This window comes from Berghia stephanieae, chromosome 5 (assembly GCF_034508935.2).
Source record: "Berghia stephanieae isolate SIO BIC M18660-M18661 chromosome 5, UCSD_Bste_1.3, whole genome shotgun sequence".
Taxonomy (NCBI): Eukaryota; Metazoa; Mollusca; class Gastropoda; order Nudibranchia; family Aeolidiidae; genus Berghia; species Berghia stephanieae.
In genome coordinates, this window is record NC_088364.1 from 33,290,311 (window position 1) to 33,307,004 (window position 16,694).

At 32.9% G+C, this 16,694-nt stretch overlaps 1 protein-coding gene across 14 annotated transcripts in view; it reads left to right on the forward strand.

The window, feature by feature from the left end:
* The window catches only part of LOC144972788 (uncharacterized), a 160,525-nt gene extending 148,903 nt beyond the window's left edge, over positions 1 to 11,622 (forward strand). For 3 of the 14 annotated variants that reach the window (XM_078914421.1, XM_078914419.1, XM_078914424.1), the window contains 3 exons: positions 319 to 448; positions 1,247 to 1,521; positions 8,571 to 11,611. In XM_078914421.1, the coding sequence (XP_078770547.1) occupies positions 319 to 448; positions 1,247 to 1,521; positions 8,571 to 8,733 (568 nt within the window). In that variant the 3' untranslated portion in view covers positions 8,734 to 11,611. Of the gene's footprint in view, positions 1 to 318; positions 467 to 1,246; positions 1,522 to 8,570 lie in introns of all 14 variants that reach the window. The other 11 variants (XM_078914418.1, XM_078914417.1, XM_078914415.1 and 8 more) reach the window with 9 other exon arrangements.
* Positions 11,623 to 16,694: the final 5,072 nt, after the last annotated feature.

The window sequence follows — 16,694 nt, forward strand, 5'->3', positions numbered from 1 at the left end:
ATGGAATATTAACACTCTTAGAATGTTGGTCACTGCCTCTAGTCAAGTACTCATTCACACTGAGGCGAGTGAGTTAATATGTGTAAAATGAAATGCATTAAATAGGGAACACAAGGTCGGGACCAGAATTTACACCTATCATTATTACACATATTATTGTCACTGACAACTCTTAACTTTGTTTTATTCTATAATAATATGAGGAACCGTTCTGCTGAGGCACAGAACACGAGTGTACTTTAAGATGATAAATCAGAACATTAAAAATGTATTATCTAATAATTTTCTCTTTTGCTTTTTTTTTTTGGTGTTTCCCAGTATATTTCAGGCCGTAGGACCATCATTATGCGCCACAGGGGCCATTGTCATGTTTGCCTCTTGTATTTATTACTATTGTTATGGATCCAACGAGCAGCCTACACCGCCTTCAAACCATCATAATCACCAGGTAGGCCACCGGTCAAAGGTGAGTTTTTCGGCGGCCATAAGGACCCAAAACATAACAAAAAATAAGATAATTTAAAAATAAAACAACATAGTCAGTCAACTTCATATGTACAATAATAGTTCCCAGCTTTATTTCAATAAAAGGTAAAACTGCTAAGACGACATTAAATAAAATTATAGGGTTGAAAATCGACGCTTTCATCAAGCTTAACACAACATAATATTATTATTATTATTATGATATGTTCTCATAAACTTGATTGAGTATTATAATATGATAAGACAAAGGATGATAAGTAAAGGACGGCCACTGCTATTTAATGTTTTGTCTATTACTTAAAACTATCTAGAGTACACACCAAGAGACACAACGCTCTGAGTTGCGAATAAGGAATAAGTTAAGTAAAATACTTCGTTTATAATGAAGAAGAAATGTGTCTAAACTGTTTTAAGAATATTCTTACATGACAAATAATGACTGCTTTTCTTACGATATATAAATCTTCATACTTGTGACGAATTACATTAAATTCGCAATTCTCAATCCAACGTTTAACACGTGGTTAAGGTCCGTGTGTCTAGTAAAATTGAGTCTGACGAAAGACCGTACTTCCGAGTATAAACTTATATAGACGTCTAAACTTTTGTTATTATTATTATTATTATTATTATTATTATTATTATTATTATTATTATGATGATGATGATGATGATGATGATGATGATGATGATGATGATGATGATGATGATGATGATTAATATAATAAATTTTAACACGTCGTAGCATTTCAATTCTCAGACCTCCTCTCCTAATCAGGATGAAGAAAAAGGCAGCATACGAACCAGCAAACACCGGGACCATTCTTCCCATCATCACCACCATCACCACCATCACCATCATCATCACCCTAATGGCAGGCCCGCCGAGTTGAACACTCCCGATAACGAATGCCGCGTCAGTTTTCGGGGCTCGGAGTCGGAGACTCGCCCAGGTAGGACTCCTTCAAAGGGAAGTCCTGCCACAGAGGAGGAGGTCCCTCTTGCCCGTATGGAAGATGGTTTAGAACCTGGGCAGTAAGTTATTTACAATATAAAACAACGTTGGAATGCCTTTGATCCTGAAAATTTCAATTATTATTAACTTTTTGGTTCGTGTTTTTCGATGGTGGTATTACACTACTAATTTACACGTTTTATGAAATGTTTATTTGCACTGCTCAAAACAATCATTTTCACATCTTGTTTGTCTACCTGCACCAATGGATTGTAAAAAAGAGAAAAGTGATGTGGTGATATTTATTAACATGTGCATTTATTTGTCCATTTTATTTCCCACTTTCTTTGATACTAACTTTGTGAAATTTGACTTTTTTTTGATGTATGGATGTCTAATAATAGTTTCGTATAATCATGTTGTTCTCATTTGTGGATATCTTGTTTCATTTTGAGTGATGATCAATTACTTAATTATTCCATTAAAATCGATGAAAAATATATTTCTTCGTAATGTGCTAAATTGTAAATATTATCACAAATGTGCATGCGCTCATGGGCATCTCTTTTCCAAACTGAATATCTCTGATGTATCAGTACATATTTGTGAGTTTATGTAAATAATGTTTGCATCTGTTTGAAGGTTAGAGAAAGGAAGAAAGAAAAGAAGGAAGAGAGAGAGAGAGAGAGAGAGAGAGAGAGAGAGAGAGAGAGAGAGAAAGAGAGAGAGAGAGAGATTGAGCGAGCGAGCGAGAGAGAGAGAGAGAGAGAGAGAGAGAGAGAGGGGGGGGGGGTGCGAAGGAGAGGTGATAAAAACGTACAAGTACGCGTCGCACAAAATTAGAGAAAGCTAATCTGATGCCAAAACTGTACAAAGAAAAACCACACACTTCATTCAAATATTGTCAAACATGCGTTTCCTTAGTGAGCTGTCATGTGGTGAAATTGTCCTCAGCGTATTCACAAATTATTGTTTCAGGACCTGCCTGTATTCATCTTCAGCATTTGCCTAATTAGTTAACATAATTATCCATTAAATCATGAGAGTCAACAAAAAGATTAACACAGGAGATGAGGGAAATACAATTAATTGCAGTGCAAGTCCACCACATTGTCAAAACTTTTAAATATAAACACTCAAACTATGGGAGAGACTGATTGGCTATGTACCATGAACCCTTGATTACACACATATACTAGTCGAATCAATTGACCTTCCATTTGTGAGTATTAATCAAAACGTTTCGACACTGGACGCATAGAATTGCACTATTACATTGCACGGACCCGCGGCTTTTAAGATAATCTGTAAAAGATGTCAAATATCTGGAGGGCTCACTATTTCGGCTGGTTAGTGTGTATTCGAGATACATATTATGGTATGTACAGCTACGTTTCACTTCTGTGGAGAAACATGTAAATAAGATTATCATTTCGGTTCCCCATTTTACGTCGTCACATTGGTAGTGGGAGCATGTATTTTACATCAGGATAATATGTGTTCCTTATTTTCTCGATAACAAGCACCTTCCTCTACTTTTTAACCAAACCAAACCATATTGCTGTATGGTACGGAATTAGCGTATGAACAGGCTCCCGTAGTAGATATACCTGTTAAACGCTTCTTGAGATGCCCTTATTCGTTTGGTTGTACGAGTAATATCGTTTCACTCGATTTTCAGCGGTCATACAAAATAAACAAAAACAACCCTGTAATGAGAACTTTAAAATTTCAACACAGTGTCTGAAATGTTTTCTCATGGCTTTGACAGACGATCTATGAGAACTGTTTGCTGGCCTATAATAATATTATAATCAGCGCACAAGGTAAACTGGGTAAATAGGCTTGCTGAGACAAACGCGGTTGTTTATTTTTAAATGCATTAGATTATGATAACACAGATAGCAATAAAATCCCGGTTTTATATTTCTGAACAAAGTAAGTCTAAATTAATCTTAAAATGCATTCTTAAATGATTTTGTATACAATCTCCGGTCTTGACATAATATCTTATTTTATTTTGGTACAGCAAATGCAGACGCTATATATATGTTTCACAGACCATCAGACGTAAGTTATCCGACGAGGTATTTATGATGCATTGCCAGTATGTCAGTTACATCTAAAACGATTGTATTTTTTGATTTAATCAAGACAATAACGGATTAATTAAATCAAACGTTCATCATTTCTTAATTAGAGCTATCATAGATTGAGGTTATTTTACGTCCCTTGTTTGGGTCTCTATGTCATGTCAATTTCATTATTTTATATTCAAGTTCTTAAGACTTTCGGACAGAATTTACGTAACTCTTTTGAAACCAGCTTTTGTGTAAAACCACGAGACAGCTCGTTAAAATGGCTTTTTTAATTTTTTTTATTCTGTGCTAAATTTTTTACCAGATTTTATTCATTCTCATGCTAGTCTCACGGCGGATCGGTGACAGTCTGAGATTACAAAAACAACACACAGCATAATGAACGAATGTGATGTGATTAGCATTGTCCATATTCTCGATGGAAATTGTAATGTTGCCCCTCCATGCGCAACTGTGCAACTTCTAAAAGGACAATGCTTGTCCACATTTGTCGATCATCGTAAAGACTCTCTTAAAAGATCAGATTGATGGCCTGGCCCAGTTCAACTCAAAACTTACATTGTATCGAGAATGTTTGGGGTAGATTAGGAGTCATTTTATATAGATAGGTGTGACGACAATGAGAATCCCAAACAATTTGACGACAGCATTGGTCGAAGAATGGGGCAACGTAGCTCAGCGGTACGGTCTTCGCTTCGATTACCCGCTGCGCTGTGTGGCCTTCAGCAAGTCACCTAGCTCAAATTGCGGCGCTGCAATGCGTCTGACGCCTGGGTTATTCCAGTCTTCTCTTGGAATAGACCCTAGAGACAAATTTCCCCTATGGGATGAATGAAGGGAATTTTATTTATATTTATTTTATTTTATTTATTCTTCTATGGAAAATTCAACATCCTGTGAAATCCACGAGGCGGCTAGTGCTTTCATGCATCAGGATGGACTGCGATCATTCAAAGAAGAAAGAACACATGATTTTAAGTATGCACCAATTTGCGTGATCTTCATTTTCGGTAAAGTTCATGTTTTTTTTAATTGCTAAAATATAAAAATAAAAATAAAATTCCCTTTATTCATCCCATAGGGGAAATTTATCTCTCAAGGGAAGACTGGAATAATCCAAGTGTCAGTCGCAGTACAGCGCCGCAAATGAGCTAGGGCGAGGTGACTTGCTCAAGGCTACACAGCGCAGGGGCGGGTGATCAAACTCGGTACCTTTCGGGTACGAAGCAATGACCGTGCCGCTGAAACACGCTGGCTCAATTTTATATAGGGAAGTGTTAATGTTATATATACTAATAGACTCCTCTTGGTTCTTTAGGTGCAACAATGCATAATATAAAGCAAAGTATAAATCAACAGTTTCATGTATATTAATTTGTCATTATTGCCGCAGTGTCAGTATCAACAAATGAAACTCTGTCAGGCTAATAAGGCCGTATAAGGCACCCAGTACGTCAAATGTTACTTTTAATCTCATAAGATGCGACTTTATTTTCAAAGGCAAACGCAATCTCTCATTCCGTTATCCTTATTGACGATTTTAAAAATTGCAATACCTAAGGCATTTATCATTTAAGAATCGTTATCTCTTGCATGTCACTGTCTTCGGGTTTTCTCAAGAATTGGTTTCCTCTCATTTGATTTTTAAAAGACTTTATTTAACCTTGAATATGCCTTGACAGTTTTTCCACTCTATGCTTATGAAGGCGATTAAGCATAATATCAATTCTATTCATACACATCTTCTTTGTAAAAATTAAATAGGGCCCATTCATTTGACGAAAAAAAGCACGTTGACTTTATACAATACGACCATGATGCTCCATGCCTTGTTCATTGATGTACCTTACGGAAGAAATTGTTGAATGTTTTATATATGTGGTTGTGACTCATGACTCAGATCATTTGTGATAATTAAGTACTCATTTATAAAAACGTCAAATACCTTGACTATTTCGTGGTTCTGTCAAATCTTTGATGAATTATTATGTCGTAATATTTCTCTTTCTTAACGACGAACGTTTATGGGTTGTTCTATGTTTGATCGTTTACCGTTATGTGTGAATGTCATTTGCAAAAGCTGTTTATTAACAGTATATATTTGAAACAAAATACGGTTGCTTTAACAGTTAACTAACTTTGTGGGGTTTCGATTTAAATTGGAGTTTATTTTGGCTTACTTTTTTGGCGAAAGTTATAGTTAAGAGGCTTTGAAAAAAAGATATCCCTGGATAAGTCCACATTCCTGATATAATAGTAGTTTTCTTTTTAAATCAAAAGGCTTATTGAGCAAGAAAACACATCAAATGTTTTTAGAAAAGTATTAATCAGATACCCATATATCTTAAACAGAGACATGGTTTTTAAACTTTCGGCAACAGATAGGTCTGTTTTGACCTCTTTTGTTGTTTCCCCGATGTATGAGGCGGCTGTAAGTCAACGGTTCTTGTCATTTTGGTATGTATATCTCAGTAACTTTGGTTTAAAAGCTTTCGTTTAAGTATATTTTTCAGATGATAGAAAACGTTGTTGCTGGTGTATCTTTTTTATTTTTGTTATCCGTAAAATATGATGTCCTGGTCTTGTTGGCCAGACTTTCTTTTGTTTCTCACAGATTATACCCAAAGATTTTCCATTTTGCTTCCAATTTTAAAATCCTGAGTGTCATTAACAGCTAAACATATTATGCGGTCCTCTAAAATTGCTTGAGTCATATATTTTTTTTTATTAAAGAGCCATTTGTGTAAAGCTTAAGAAACTTTTCTTCCATTAAGACATTATACTGTGCTGTCAAAAACAATGGGTTTTATATTAATTGATTTAAGTTGATGATGCAGAAGTAATCAGATGTCCTCGAGTGAGGTTACCCCCATTTAGGTAACCGATTTGATATATTTAGTAAACAGATCGAATATTTTACCAGGTTCAGAAATGTAAGATCCACATCATTATTGGATATCGTAATCCTCTAGATTGGTGTCCTATCAAAAGGGTAGCAAGCAATAGCTATTGTTTGTTTCACGCTATAAAAAATGGGATAATCTCCGGCTCCATGGGTCTAATGGTTCTGAAGGACTAATTTTTTTAAAAAATCCTCTAATCCTATTTGGAGATGTTGCATTAGCACTACGACAGTGGTTGGAGATGTTGCATTAGCACTACGACAGTGGTTGGAGATGTTGCATTAGCACTACGACAGTGGAGCCATGAATTATCGCTGGCTCTTCAGATTATTTGATGTTGCACCGCCGGCCAAAAGTCACACTGACACGCTTTGGAAAACAAATTTCATTCCATAATTTTTGGGCAGTAAAAGTTAATATCGTGGAATAATCACTCGCTGGTCATAACTAAATCCTGTTCTTTAGCCCTCCAATAACCGATGGCTGGTAATTTTAAGATAAATACTATAGCTGATATTGACGTTTGTCTTTGAGATACTTATCAGATTAGCAGGTCTACATAATATGGGCGTTGGCTTTGTTACTTAACATTTTTTCATATGTTTACGTTTAAATGTATGTTATTTAAATTCCATTGTTAAATACAGACAAAATTCATTTATAATATATGATTTTTAAAATTGCATTTTTGTTATTTCAAATTGTTTCCTATCTAAATCTGACTAACCAAAAATTCATCCTGTAAATATTGTTTTATAACTTCTATTATAATTTTACATTTAGTTACATTTTTCCTACGTTTTCATTTTTTTTTCAATTTTATCTGATGTAAGCGTGTTAATCAATCACCTGCTGATGTTGGATTTGTCTTGGAACTAATTTTTATTATCTCATAATACTTTTCAAGATTATTTTCTTTCATTTTTACACGATCGCTTGTTCACTGCATTGCATTTTTAAAAGCATTACTGTGTTCATATTTTCTTATTTCTATGCTGATAAAAAAATGGGTGGAGGAGGAATGCAGGTGCATGATTTTAGAATCCGTGGATAGATCGTAATTATGTCTGTTCTTATAGCTGGACATTTTAAAGAAATTGTTTATCACAAGTTTTCTTGCAAAATACCAAACAAACAAAAAATAAAACAAATATAGAAGCTGTAATGTTAGATATTTATTTTCAAAATATTCAACAACAAAAAACCCAGAAACTTTTAGACAATTAGACTAGACCCTATGTTGTAGATTTTTTGAGTGTGCAATGTTATATGGAATTGCACTATTGTGAGGTAAAAGGTTTTTTTTACTTTGGCGCGATGAGTTAAGAACAAATAGGATTAGATTCGTCACTGAGCATGACGGAAGAGCCTATCAGATCAGGTTTTACATCTGACTTCGTCAGATCCATAATTCTGAACGCTTTATACAATTAAGAGTGTTTATTGATTGAGTTCAAATAGTTATAATATTTTCATGTAGACTTTTCTCACTTGTTTTTATTTCTTTAATTACACATGCATGCTATTCATTGTCACTTTTTCTTACACGGAACAACTCTATTTCTATTATTTCCACTATTACATCATGTGTTCTCATTTTCCTGTTTATTTTATATCATAACATGATAATTTAAGGTCGTATAGGTAAAAAAGACTGTAAAATGCACTGTGGCAGATATAGGCACCTACATTTTTGTATAAAATATTAAATGGCAGGTTGATGCAGGGATTTTTTAAAACTTGGAAACATTTGATTTAATAATTAATTATCATTATATGAAATAAACTTCATTTATCTTGTACGTATTTATAGGCATACTAGATAGTTTCCATCACGTCTGAATAAAATTATGGATGCCCTTATTGCTAATAGCATTTTATCATTATTAGAAAAATACATCCTGCAGTTCGTGTTCGGGATTTAGATTGTTTCTCCCTAACTTTGCAACAATTTGCTGGCCAAGTTGTGCAACACGTTTTTTTTACTTTAAATAAAAGCTTACTTAAAATATTTAATGATTATATCTTATAGAAAATGGATTGAATCAAAACAGGTTCGAACGCTTTTGTCATCTGATTAATGGCTATTATGTATTAGAACTAATTTACTTTGCTTCCATTAAACAGATCTTTAAAAGCCCAGTCAGTTACAATCCTTATACAAGAACCTTCGGATAATGAAGATATCGACGTTTTTGAAGAAAACCAAGCCTTAAATGAAAACATTACAGACCAATCGAATCAGGAATGTAACGGAAATACACGGGATATAGACAGAAAACATTTGTAACATTTTGGCTATATAGGGATATAATATTATGAACAATATAATATTGTGTGTTAATCTTTTTTTCCGAACAAACATTGTGCCCTAAACTGTTCTTGGCGCAGCATCATATAATGTACGTTTTTAAGTCGAGCTATTCTTTTAATAATTGTATTTTAAAGCGCTTTAGGCATTTTTCTTTCAATGGATTTTCCAAACCCCAATGCTATTTTATAAATCATTATTATCATTATCATTATTATCATCACTTTAAAAGTTGGTGACTTGGTATATTATGCTCTTATTCCTACTATTATTATTATTATCACCCTTTAATGGTTCATGCATTATAGGAATGGCTGTAGGTGTTTTAAGACGTCTGGTCGTAAGATTGGGATCATTATTATTTATTGCTATTATTATACGATATATTGTTATGACATCTCTTCACATATTTTGTTTGTTTTGAAACTACTGATTACTTATCTGTTGGGTTGTTTGTTTGTCTAACATGTAAATAATTCAAACATGAAATCCACATCGTTTTGATCTTTATTTAGACCTCTTTATAATCATTGGGACACTCAGGTGTGTGTGTGTGTGTGTGTTTGTTTGCGTGTGTGTGTGTGTGTATGGTTGTGTGTGTGTGTGATTGTGCGGGTATTTGGATGTTTGTTTTCTCTTAAACATGGGTATATCCATATTTGTAGCGTAAAGGATACTTTGGACTCCTGACCTTAAGCTGGTGTAGATATTGGATACTCATAAAGTAGTTTACTTAGGAGAATGATGTTTCAAGAATCTCTCATAAAGTTTATGATAGTGTGTGTGTGTGTGTGTGTGTGTTTGTGTGTGTGTGTGTATGGTTGTGTGCGTGTGTGATTGGGCGGGTATTTGGATGTTTGTTCTCTCTTAAACATGGGTATATCCATATTTGTAGCGTAAAGGATACTTTGGACTCCTGACCTTAAGCTGGTGTAGATATTGGATACTCATAAAGTAGTTTACTTAGGAGAATGATGTTTCAAGAATCTCTCATAAAGTTTATGATAGTGTGTGTGTGTGTGTGTGTGTGTGTGTGTGTTTGTGTGTGTGTGAATGTGTGTTCATGTGTATACGAGAGCAGCAGATGTTTTTGTCAGAAAGTCCAAGTTTCTATAATTTACAGTGGTCAGAATATTACGTTTTTTCTGATCATTTTAAATTGATTGTCCTTGAGTTTCATTTTATGTTTTACATATTGGCGTCAGTGACATACATTTTAAATCCATTCTATTTTGCCATAAAAGGCAACTGTTTGATTTTACACGAATTCTCTATAAGAGATTTAGACAAACATAATTTTTTTACAGTAGATCTTAGATACGTGACTTCATCAGTGACTCTTTGATTTGTAATGTGTCTTCTCTTTATTTAAAAGTTTCTGATATATCCATTTGTCAAAATCCATCTTTTCACTCGATGTGAAGATTAGTTTAAAGCTAACAATCTTTAATAATAAAAAAACTTGTAAACAAAAATCCATCCGACTATAAACATTCTACAGTTATGACGTGATCAAAATATTCTGGGCCAAAGGAATTGATAGTGGTAAGTCATTACAATAAAATAGCCATACTTAACGCATTTCGCTGATCATTAATCAAGATTTTAAATCCTCATGTGCTTACTCTTGAAGACATGATTATTGATTGATACTGGGAAGTTTCGAGGATAAATTATATCTATTTATTCCTTTTATGCGTACCACAATCGTGAATAAGACTCATTATCCATCTGTATAAATCCAAGCAAATCTCTAGAATACGGATACTATTATATCAAAGAAATATATTTTTATCTGAACCGAAATCACTCCATTACAAAACATGTCACATGCCCATTTTGAGTTTAACATTTGGCATGTAAAGCAACACTCAGATTCGAATTTTAAACTTTAAACTTAATTTCATTTGTATAGTGCAGAGTTACATACTCCTGCCAAAATTTATGTTTTCCAGAATGTTGTTACTTATCAACCGTACAGTAGTAACCTGAAGTCTCTTAATGTCAGGAGTCACATAAAACTTTAACAGCTTTTCCCAAACTTGGGCGGTCAGGCTTGCTGTTTTCGAAGAATTCCATCATGCAAATATTCCTCTCTGCTTGTGTACCACTCTCAGCTTTCGAGTAGTGACGCTTTCTATTCACTTCAGAGGCCCACTTCAAGGCAACACCAGATTTCTTCTAGTCCTTTTTCATAACTCTCTCCCTACCGATCATTTTCATTATTTTCCCAAAATGGCAGGCTTACTCAGCAGAAAAAATGAATTTTTAAACTCAAACAAGCTCTCTACAAAACATTTTTATGATCTTATTAAGTAAACTAAGATCATTCTTCAAAGTGTGTGATGTACAAAATAAATATGAATATGGAAAATGTATATTATTGTGTCGTAACAAATGTGACGATTTTGGTGCAGGTGGTAAGGAGAGGGTTAAATCATGTCATATTCAGTTTCATCAAGCATTGATTTGGGAAAAGTTGAACTGTTTTCCCTAAAAGTTGTTTTAATTTTTACAATCGAAACTTGTTTGCATCGCTATGATATAAGAGTTATTTAGAAAGGGTTATTTACAAATCGTCGGACATTCCACATATGTTGACGGGGTTGAAGCTTATGAATGGTCTGAGGCGATTTTCAGCTTATGAAGACTAAGATTGAGAACGAGTAATGATGATCAACGAAAGAAATTTATTAATACTGTGCTCGATAGTTTCTAAGATATCTCTAAAATTAGTTATACTTTTCAGTTGACAAACTAGACTATGATTAATCATTTTATCATTATTTAATTTGTTGTTTTTGTGTGAGATGACAAAATGTGACAAAAAAAAACCAAAAAAAAAAACCAAACAAAACAAAACAAAAGATGGCCTTTTGTAGACATATTTAACAATAATTGATATTATTAAGATGTGCATAACTGATAATTTAATTCCCATTGACGGAGGCTTGGTCTCTCTCAAAGATAAGGTTGTGCGTTGCGTTTAAATATTGTCTGTTCTTGTGAGAAGGGAGTTGTATTAACACTCCATGTAAGATATATATATGCGTTTCTTGTCTTTACATCAATCCAATCTACTTCATATTTAATTGTTTTCCATTCCGTGACCTATCTATATATTTGATGTAATTTACATTCTCATGAATAGATATTTGATTCAACCAGTTAGAAAATCTCAGTATGGCATGACAAACATTTTACAATCTTTATGACAGTAATATGGGCGGCTGATATCTGCTAGTCTCATAGTCTTCACTTCTATTTTTACATCCTTTTATCCTAGCATGTGACTTTTTGACTTGTCTTTGCTTGAGATTGCTTTGCTGTGTAAAGGTCGTGACTGGAATCGTTTGCTAAGGGTTGTGTATTTAGATGTATTAACGTTTTGGTTTCTATATGAAATAATTTTTTTAAAATTATCATTTCTCGACTTTTTAAAATCAAATATCAAAATAACATTCTAGAGAAGCTCTGTTGGGTCGGAATCCTCAACTGATTTCTAAATGACACTTTATAAACATTGCCTCACACAAGAAACAGATATTTTTAAAAACTAAGATTTAATATTATTCTCTCTTTCAACTTGCACCATTTATATCTATTAAAACGATTTTTATTCTATCAATATTAAACAAACACATTGCTTTTCGGATGCGCTGGGTACGGCCAAAAGATTTTATATGGCTCTTAGCTCACGTAAGCAACTACAATCCTTTCATTGAATGGAATGATATGATTCTCTTACTGTGTAAAACATTTTGGATATCTTGAAAATACACATGGGTTAACTGCGTAGCTCTCTTCCCCACATGGTTTGTATTTTTTGTGACTCATCGTTTGTTTCATTGAAAGAAAAAAGAAGTTTAACTCTCTCCTTACCAGCCATTTTCAGGATTTTCCCCAAAACTTAACACCCAACTGACACAAAAATATGTTTTATATCACTCAAACACAATAGGTTTCAAAACAGCGCCCTTTTGTTGGAAGTCGCGTCTTGACAACCGACAGATGCTGTCGCCATTATTAGAACCAATCATGAGCGGGAAGTTCAGTAAGTTTAGGAAGGGTTGTCTCATCGTATTGTATTATTTTTCGACATCTTTTATTTTCAATTTGTAGCAACATCATATTTTGTTTACATTTCATAGTGGAGAAAATTAAAGAAAAGATCTACATTGATTATGATATGCATTTTTGTACAGTAATATGAATTATAAATTTTGTATTTGGAGCGCTTGGCTTGTTTCTTGCAGTTGGTTTGTTTACAAATAACTTCTCCGCCGGTGACGTACAATCAAGGGACGCTACTCTTCCGCTAATCTCATTCCCTATAGGGTAAAGTTTTTTGCGATACATAATTTATTTAGCAAAACATGCTCTACAATACATTGTTCAAGTTCTTTAAATTTTATGATGTATACAAGACAAAATTGAATAACAAAAATATTGGTTGTATCATACCGAATGTTACGATTTTCCTATAGTTGGTACGGAGAGGGTTAAATTAACAATTATATTTATATTTACTTAAACAAGCAGGTTGTAATATTTAAATTATATTAGAGGTATTTCTGAAATCAAAATCTGAGTAAGTTGTACAAAAGTTGTAACAAAAAACAATTTAATGTCCATATCAATGCGGGCAAATAAGCAGTTTGTTTGTTTTTTATTATTACGATACCACAGGCCTCTGTTAGAACCTAACACATCTTCTACCCTTAAAGTTTTGGAAAATATCGGTACAGTTATAAAATGACAATGTCCTCATGCCATTGAGACAAAGATCACAAACTGCTGATTGTGATTTTACACAAACAGATTTGTTTAGTTGTTTGAGGTAAATAATCTATATCTATTTAGCCATCCGTATTTTAAAATGTGACAAGATGGACAAAAGAAAACAGACAATTACTTTTTTTGTCTGCGATTTCATAATTTCGGTCCATCTCCTCATTAATTAACTAATTTACTGCCGTACTATGTAAAGGCAGGTATTTAAAAATTTGTTCCTTTAGATATCGATCGATTTCAATGACTTTGCAAAGTCCCATGTTTGATAATTTATGCCAAGATGAGTATCATTTCAATCGATCGATTGTTAAAGGCCGGAATTCCTGCCACATTTTTAGATACGTATTTTTCCTGAGTAAGCCATTGTACTTAGACTGTGAAGTAGGGCCATTTTTGACCGTCTAATATACATATAACAGATGCGTATACGCGCTTATTATGTTATAGAAAAAGACTTGACATGAGTTCAGACTATCTTGTTACCAGTCATTAAAAACATTTCTCTCAGTATTCTTAACAATCATGGAATAAAACGTTTTTTTCAATCAAATTATAGTATTGTGTGGACTCATATGCTGTACCAAAAAAAAACAAACAGTATCCTTAACTGAGCCAATTATAGTCATAGATTGAAATTTAAATCGAAAATTATGCAGCCCTGAAATGGGGTTTTGAAATGCGCTGATTTAACCATAACGATTTTCCTCGATAAGTAACGGTTTTCTGCTTTCGTTTATATGAAATATTCTACTTCATTGTCTATATAAAAATACCCAATCCTCTAACTATATCATAAAACTTTCTAAACAGTGATCTATATAACAACAACAACAATAATAATAATAATAATAATAATATAATAATAATATTAATAATAATAATAATAATAAATAATAATTAATAATAATAATAATAATAATATAATAATAATAATAATAATAATAATAATAATAATAATAATAATAATAATGATAGTAATAATAAAAAAAATAATAATAATAATAATAATAATAATAATAATAATAATAATAATAATAATAATAATAATAATAATAATAATAATAATACATGAAATTTATAACGCGCTTCATCACTGGGTGATACTCAATGCGCGAAACAATAATACAGTGACATTGTTATACAAATGAAATATTATGCATACTACATCAACACAATATCATTAGAAAGAGAGAGAGAGAGAGAGAGAGAGAGAGAGAGAGAGAGAGAGAGAGAGAGAGAGAAAATAAGTAGGAGTGAAATATCTGTTCAATCTTAGTTATCGTTTAACATTATAACAAGTGTAACTAAATGACAAATTGCCATATTTATGGACAATAAAGATCTATTATTATTATTATTATTATTATTATTATTATTATTATTATTATTATTATACAATAATGTAATAACTAAACATAAAGTCGTTAATACAAAATAGGTTCATAGTACATCCACATACTATGTCAGAAACGGAAATGATATAACATGTTTAATAACATAAACTAAATTAGCATTCATATCGGGGTAAAATTGCAAAGATTCACTAATCAAGATGTGTATTCACAAAGAGATGGTGTTTTAACGTTGATTTAAATATTGATAAGGACTCCGCTTCTCTTATTCTTTTAGGAAGAGAGTTCCAGGTGGAAGGTCTGACGTGGCTGAATGATCTGCCGCCATAAAATTTATTTTTATCTTCATTTGAAACAATTAGTTTTGTAGAATCTAGTGCAGAGCGTAGATTCCTCGTTGGCTTATAAGTTTCTAAAAATTCAGTAATATACACTGGTGCTTGATCATTAAGGCACTTATAGCACAATATTGCTAATTTGAATTCGATTCTCTCTTTAACTGGTAACCAGTGCAGTTCGTACAAAAGTGGCAACGAGTAGGATGTTCTCTTTTTTCTTAAAATCAATTTAGCAGCCGTATTCTGGATACTTTGCAGGCGTGATATTTTATCGTTGCTTACATTCGAGATTAACGAGTTACAGTAATCTATTTTAGACAGTAAGAAAGATGTTATTAGTTGCATGTTACTTCTCTTATTAGGAAAGGTCTAACGGACGCAATTCTTTTTAAGCCTATTGTCAAACTTCTGCATAGAGCTATTTACTTCGTTGTCTACATAAAATTTCCTACTCAATTATCTACAAAAAAGATTAAACATAAGTGCAATATACTTTCCCTCTTCTATTTTCTCTACCTTTTCCTTTGATTTTTGTTATTAGAAACAGACTAACATACTCAAAGTGAACTTTTCTCACCTCCTAAAAAGAAAATGAAACGTTTGCATATAAAACATATATTTATGTATTTGTTAACTTTTTGTAATTTCCTGATATTGAAAGGTATAATTGACTATTCAACAATTACATACCAGTAGCCAAATTGTTCTATACTTTAAAATGCATTGAAAAACAAGAAACGAAATTGCAAAGTTATTTACGTCATTAGATAATACGATGACATTACAATGACCGTGTTATTTATTCATGTTTTTAACGTTTTTGCTGAAGATGGATTTATCCTGAAAGGGGATGTCTCTCTCGTTTCCTTTGAAGAATTTGAATTTGATCTTATTCATGTCATTATTATCTTGGCTTTTAGCAAATATTTTGTAGGTTTTAATATGAAAGTATAACATTACTTTTTATATTACGCTAAAAAAATATTAAAATAAACATATAAAATTCCCTATTCGTCCCATAGGGGAAATTTGTCTCTAGGATCTATTTCCAATAAGACTGGACTAACCCAGGCGTCAGCAGCATCGCAGATTGAGCTCAGGCGAGGTGACTTGCTCAAGGCCACACAGCGCAGCAGCGGGGGATCGAACTCGTTACCTTTCGGGTACAAAGATGCAAAGAAGACCATACCGCTGAGCCACGCTGGCCCTGGGTGGTGGTCTGACAAAAAGGTGTCGGGTCACTGACTGTTTTCGAGATGTGAGCATAAAATAAGCAAGATTTGTTTTTAAAATATTATCTTCTTTTCCAACGACGTTGTGTAACCCACCGTGTGAACTGGAATTATAATAATATAGTGGAATCAGCTATATTAGGGAGGATTATATTCAGGTCAAATTCTTGTAAATATACTAGTTAATCTATGATTGCATGAATATAAAACAATTCAATTATAAG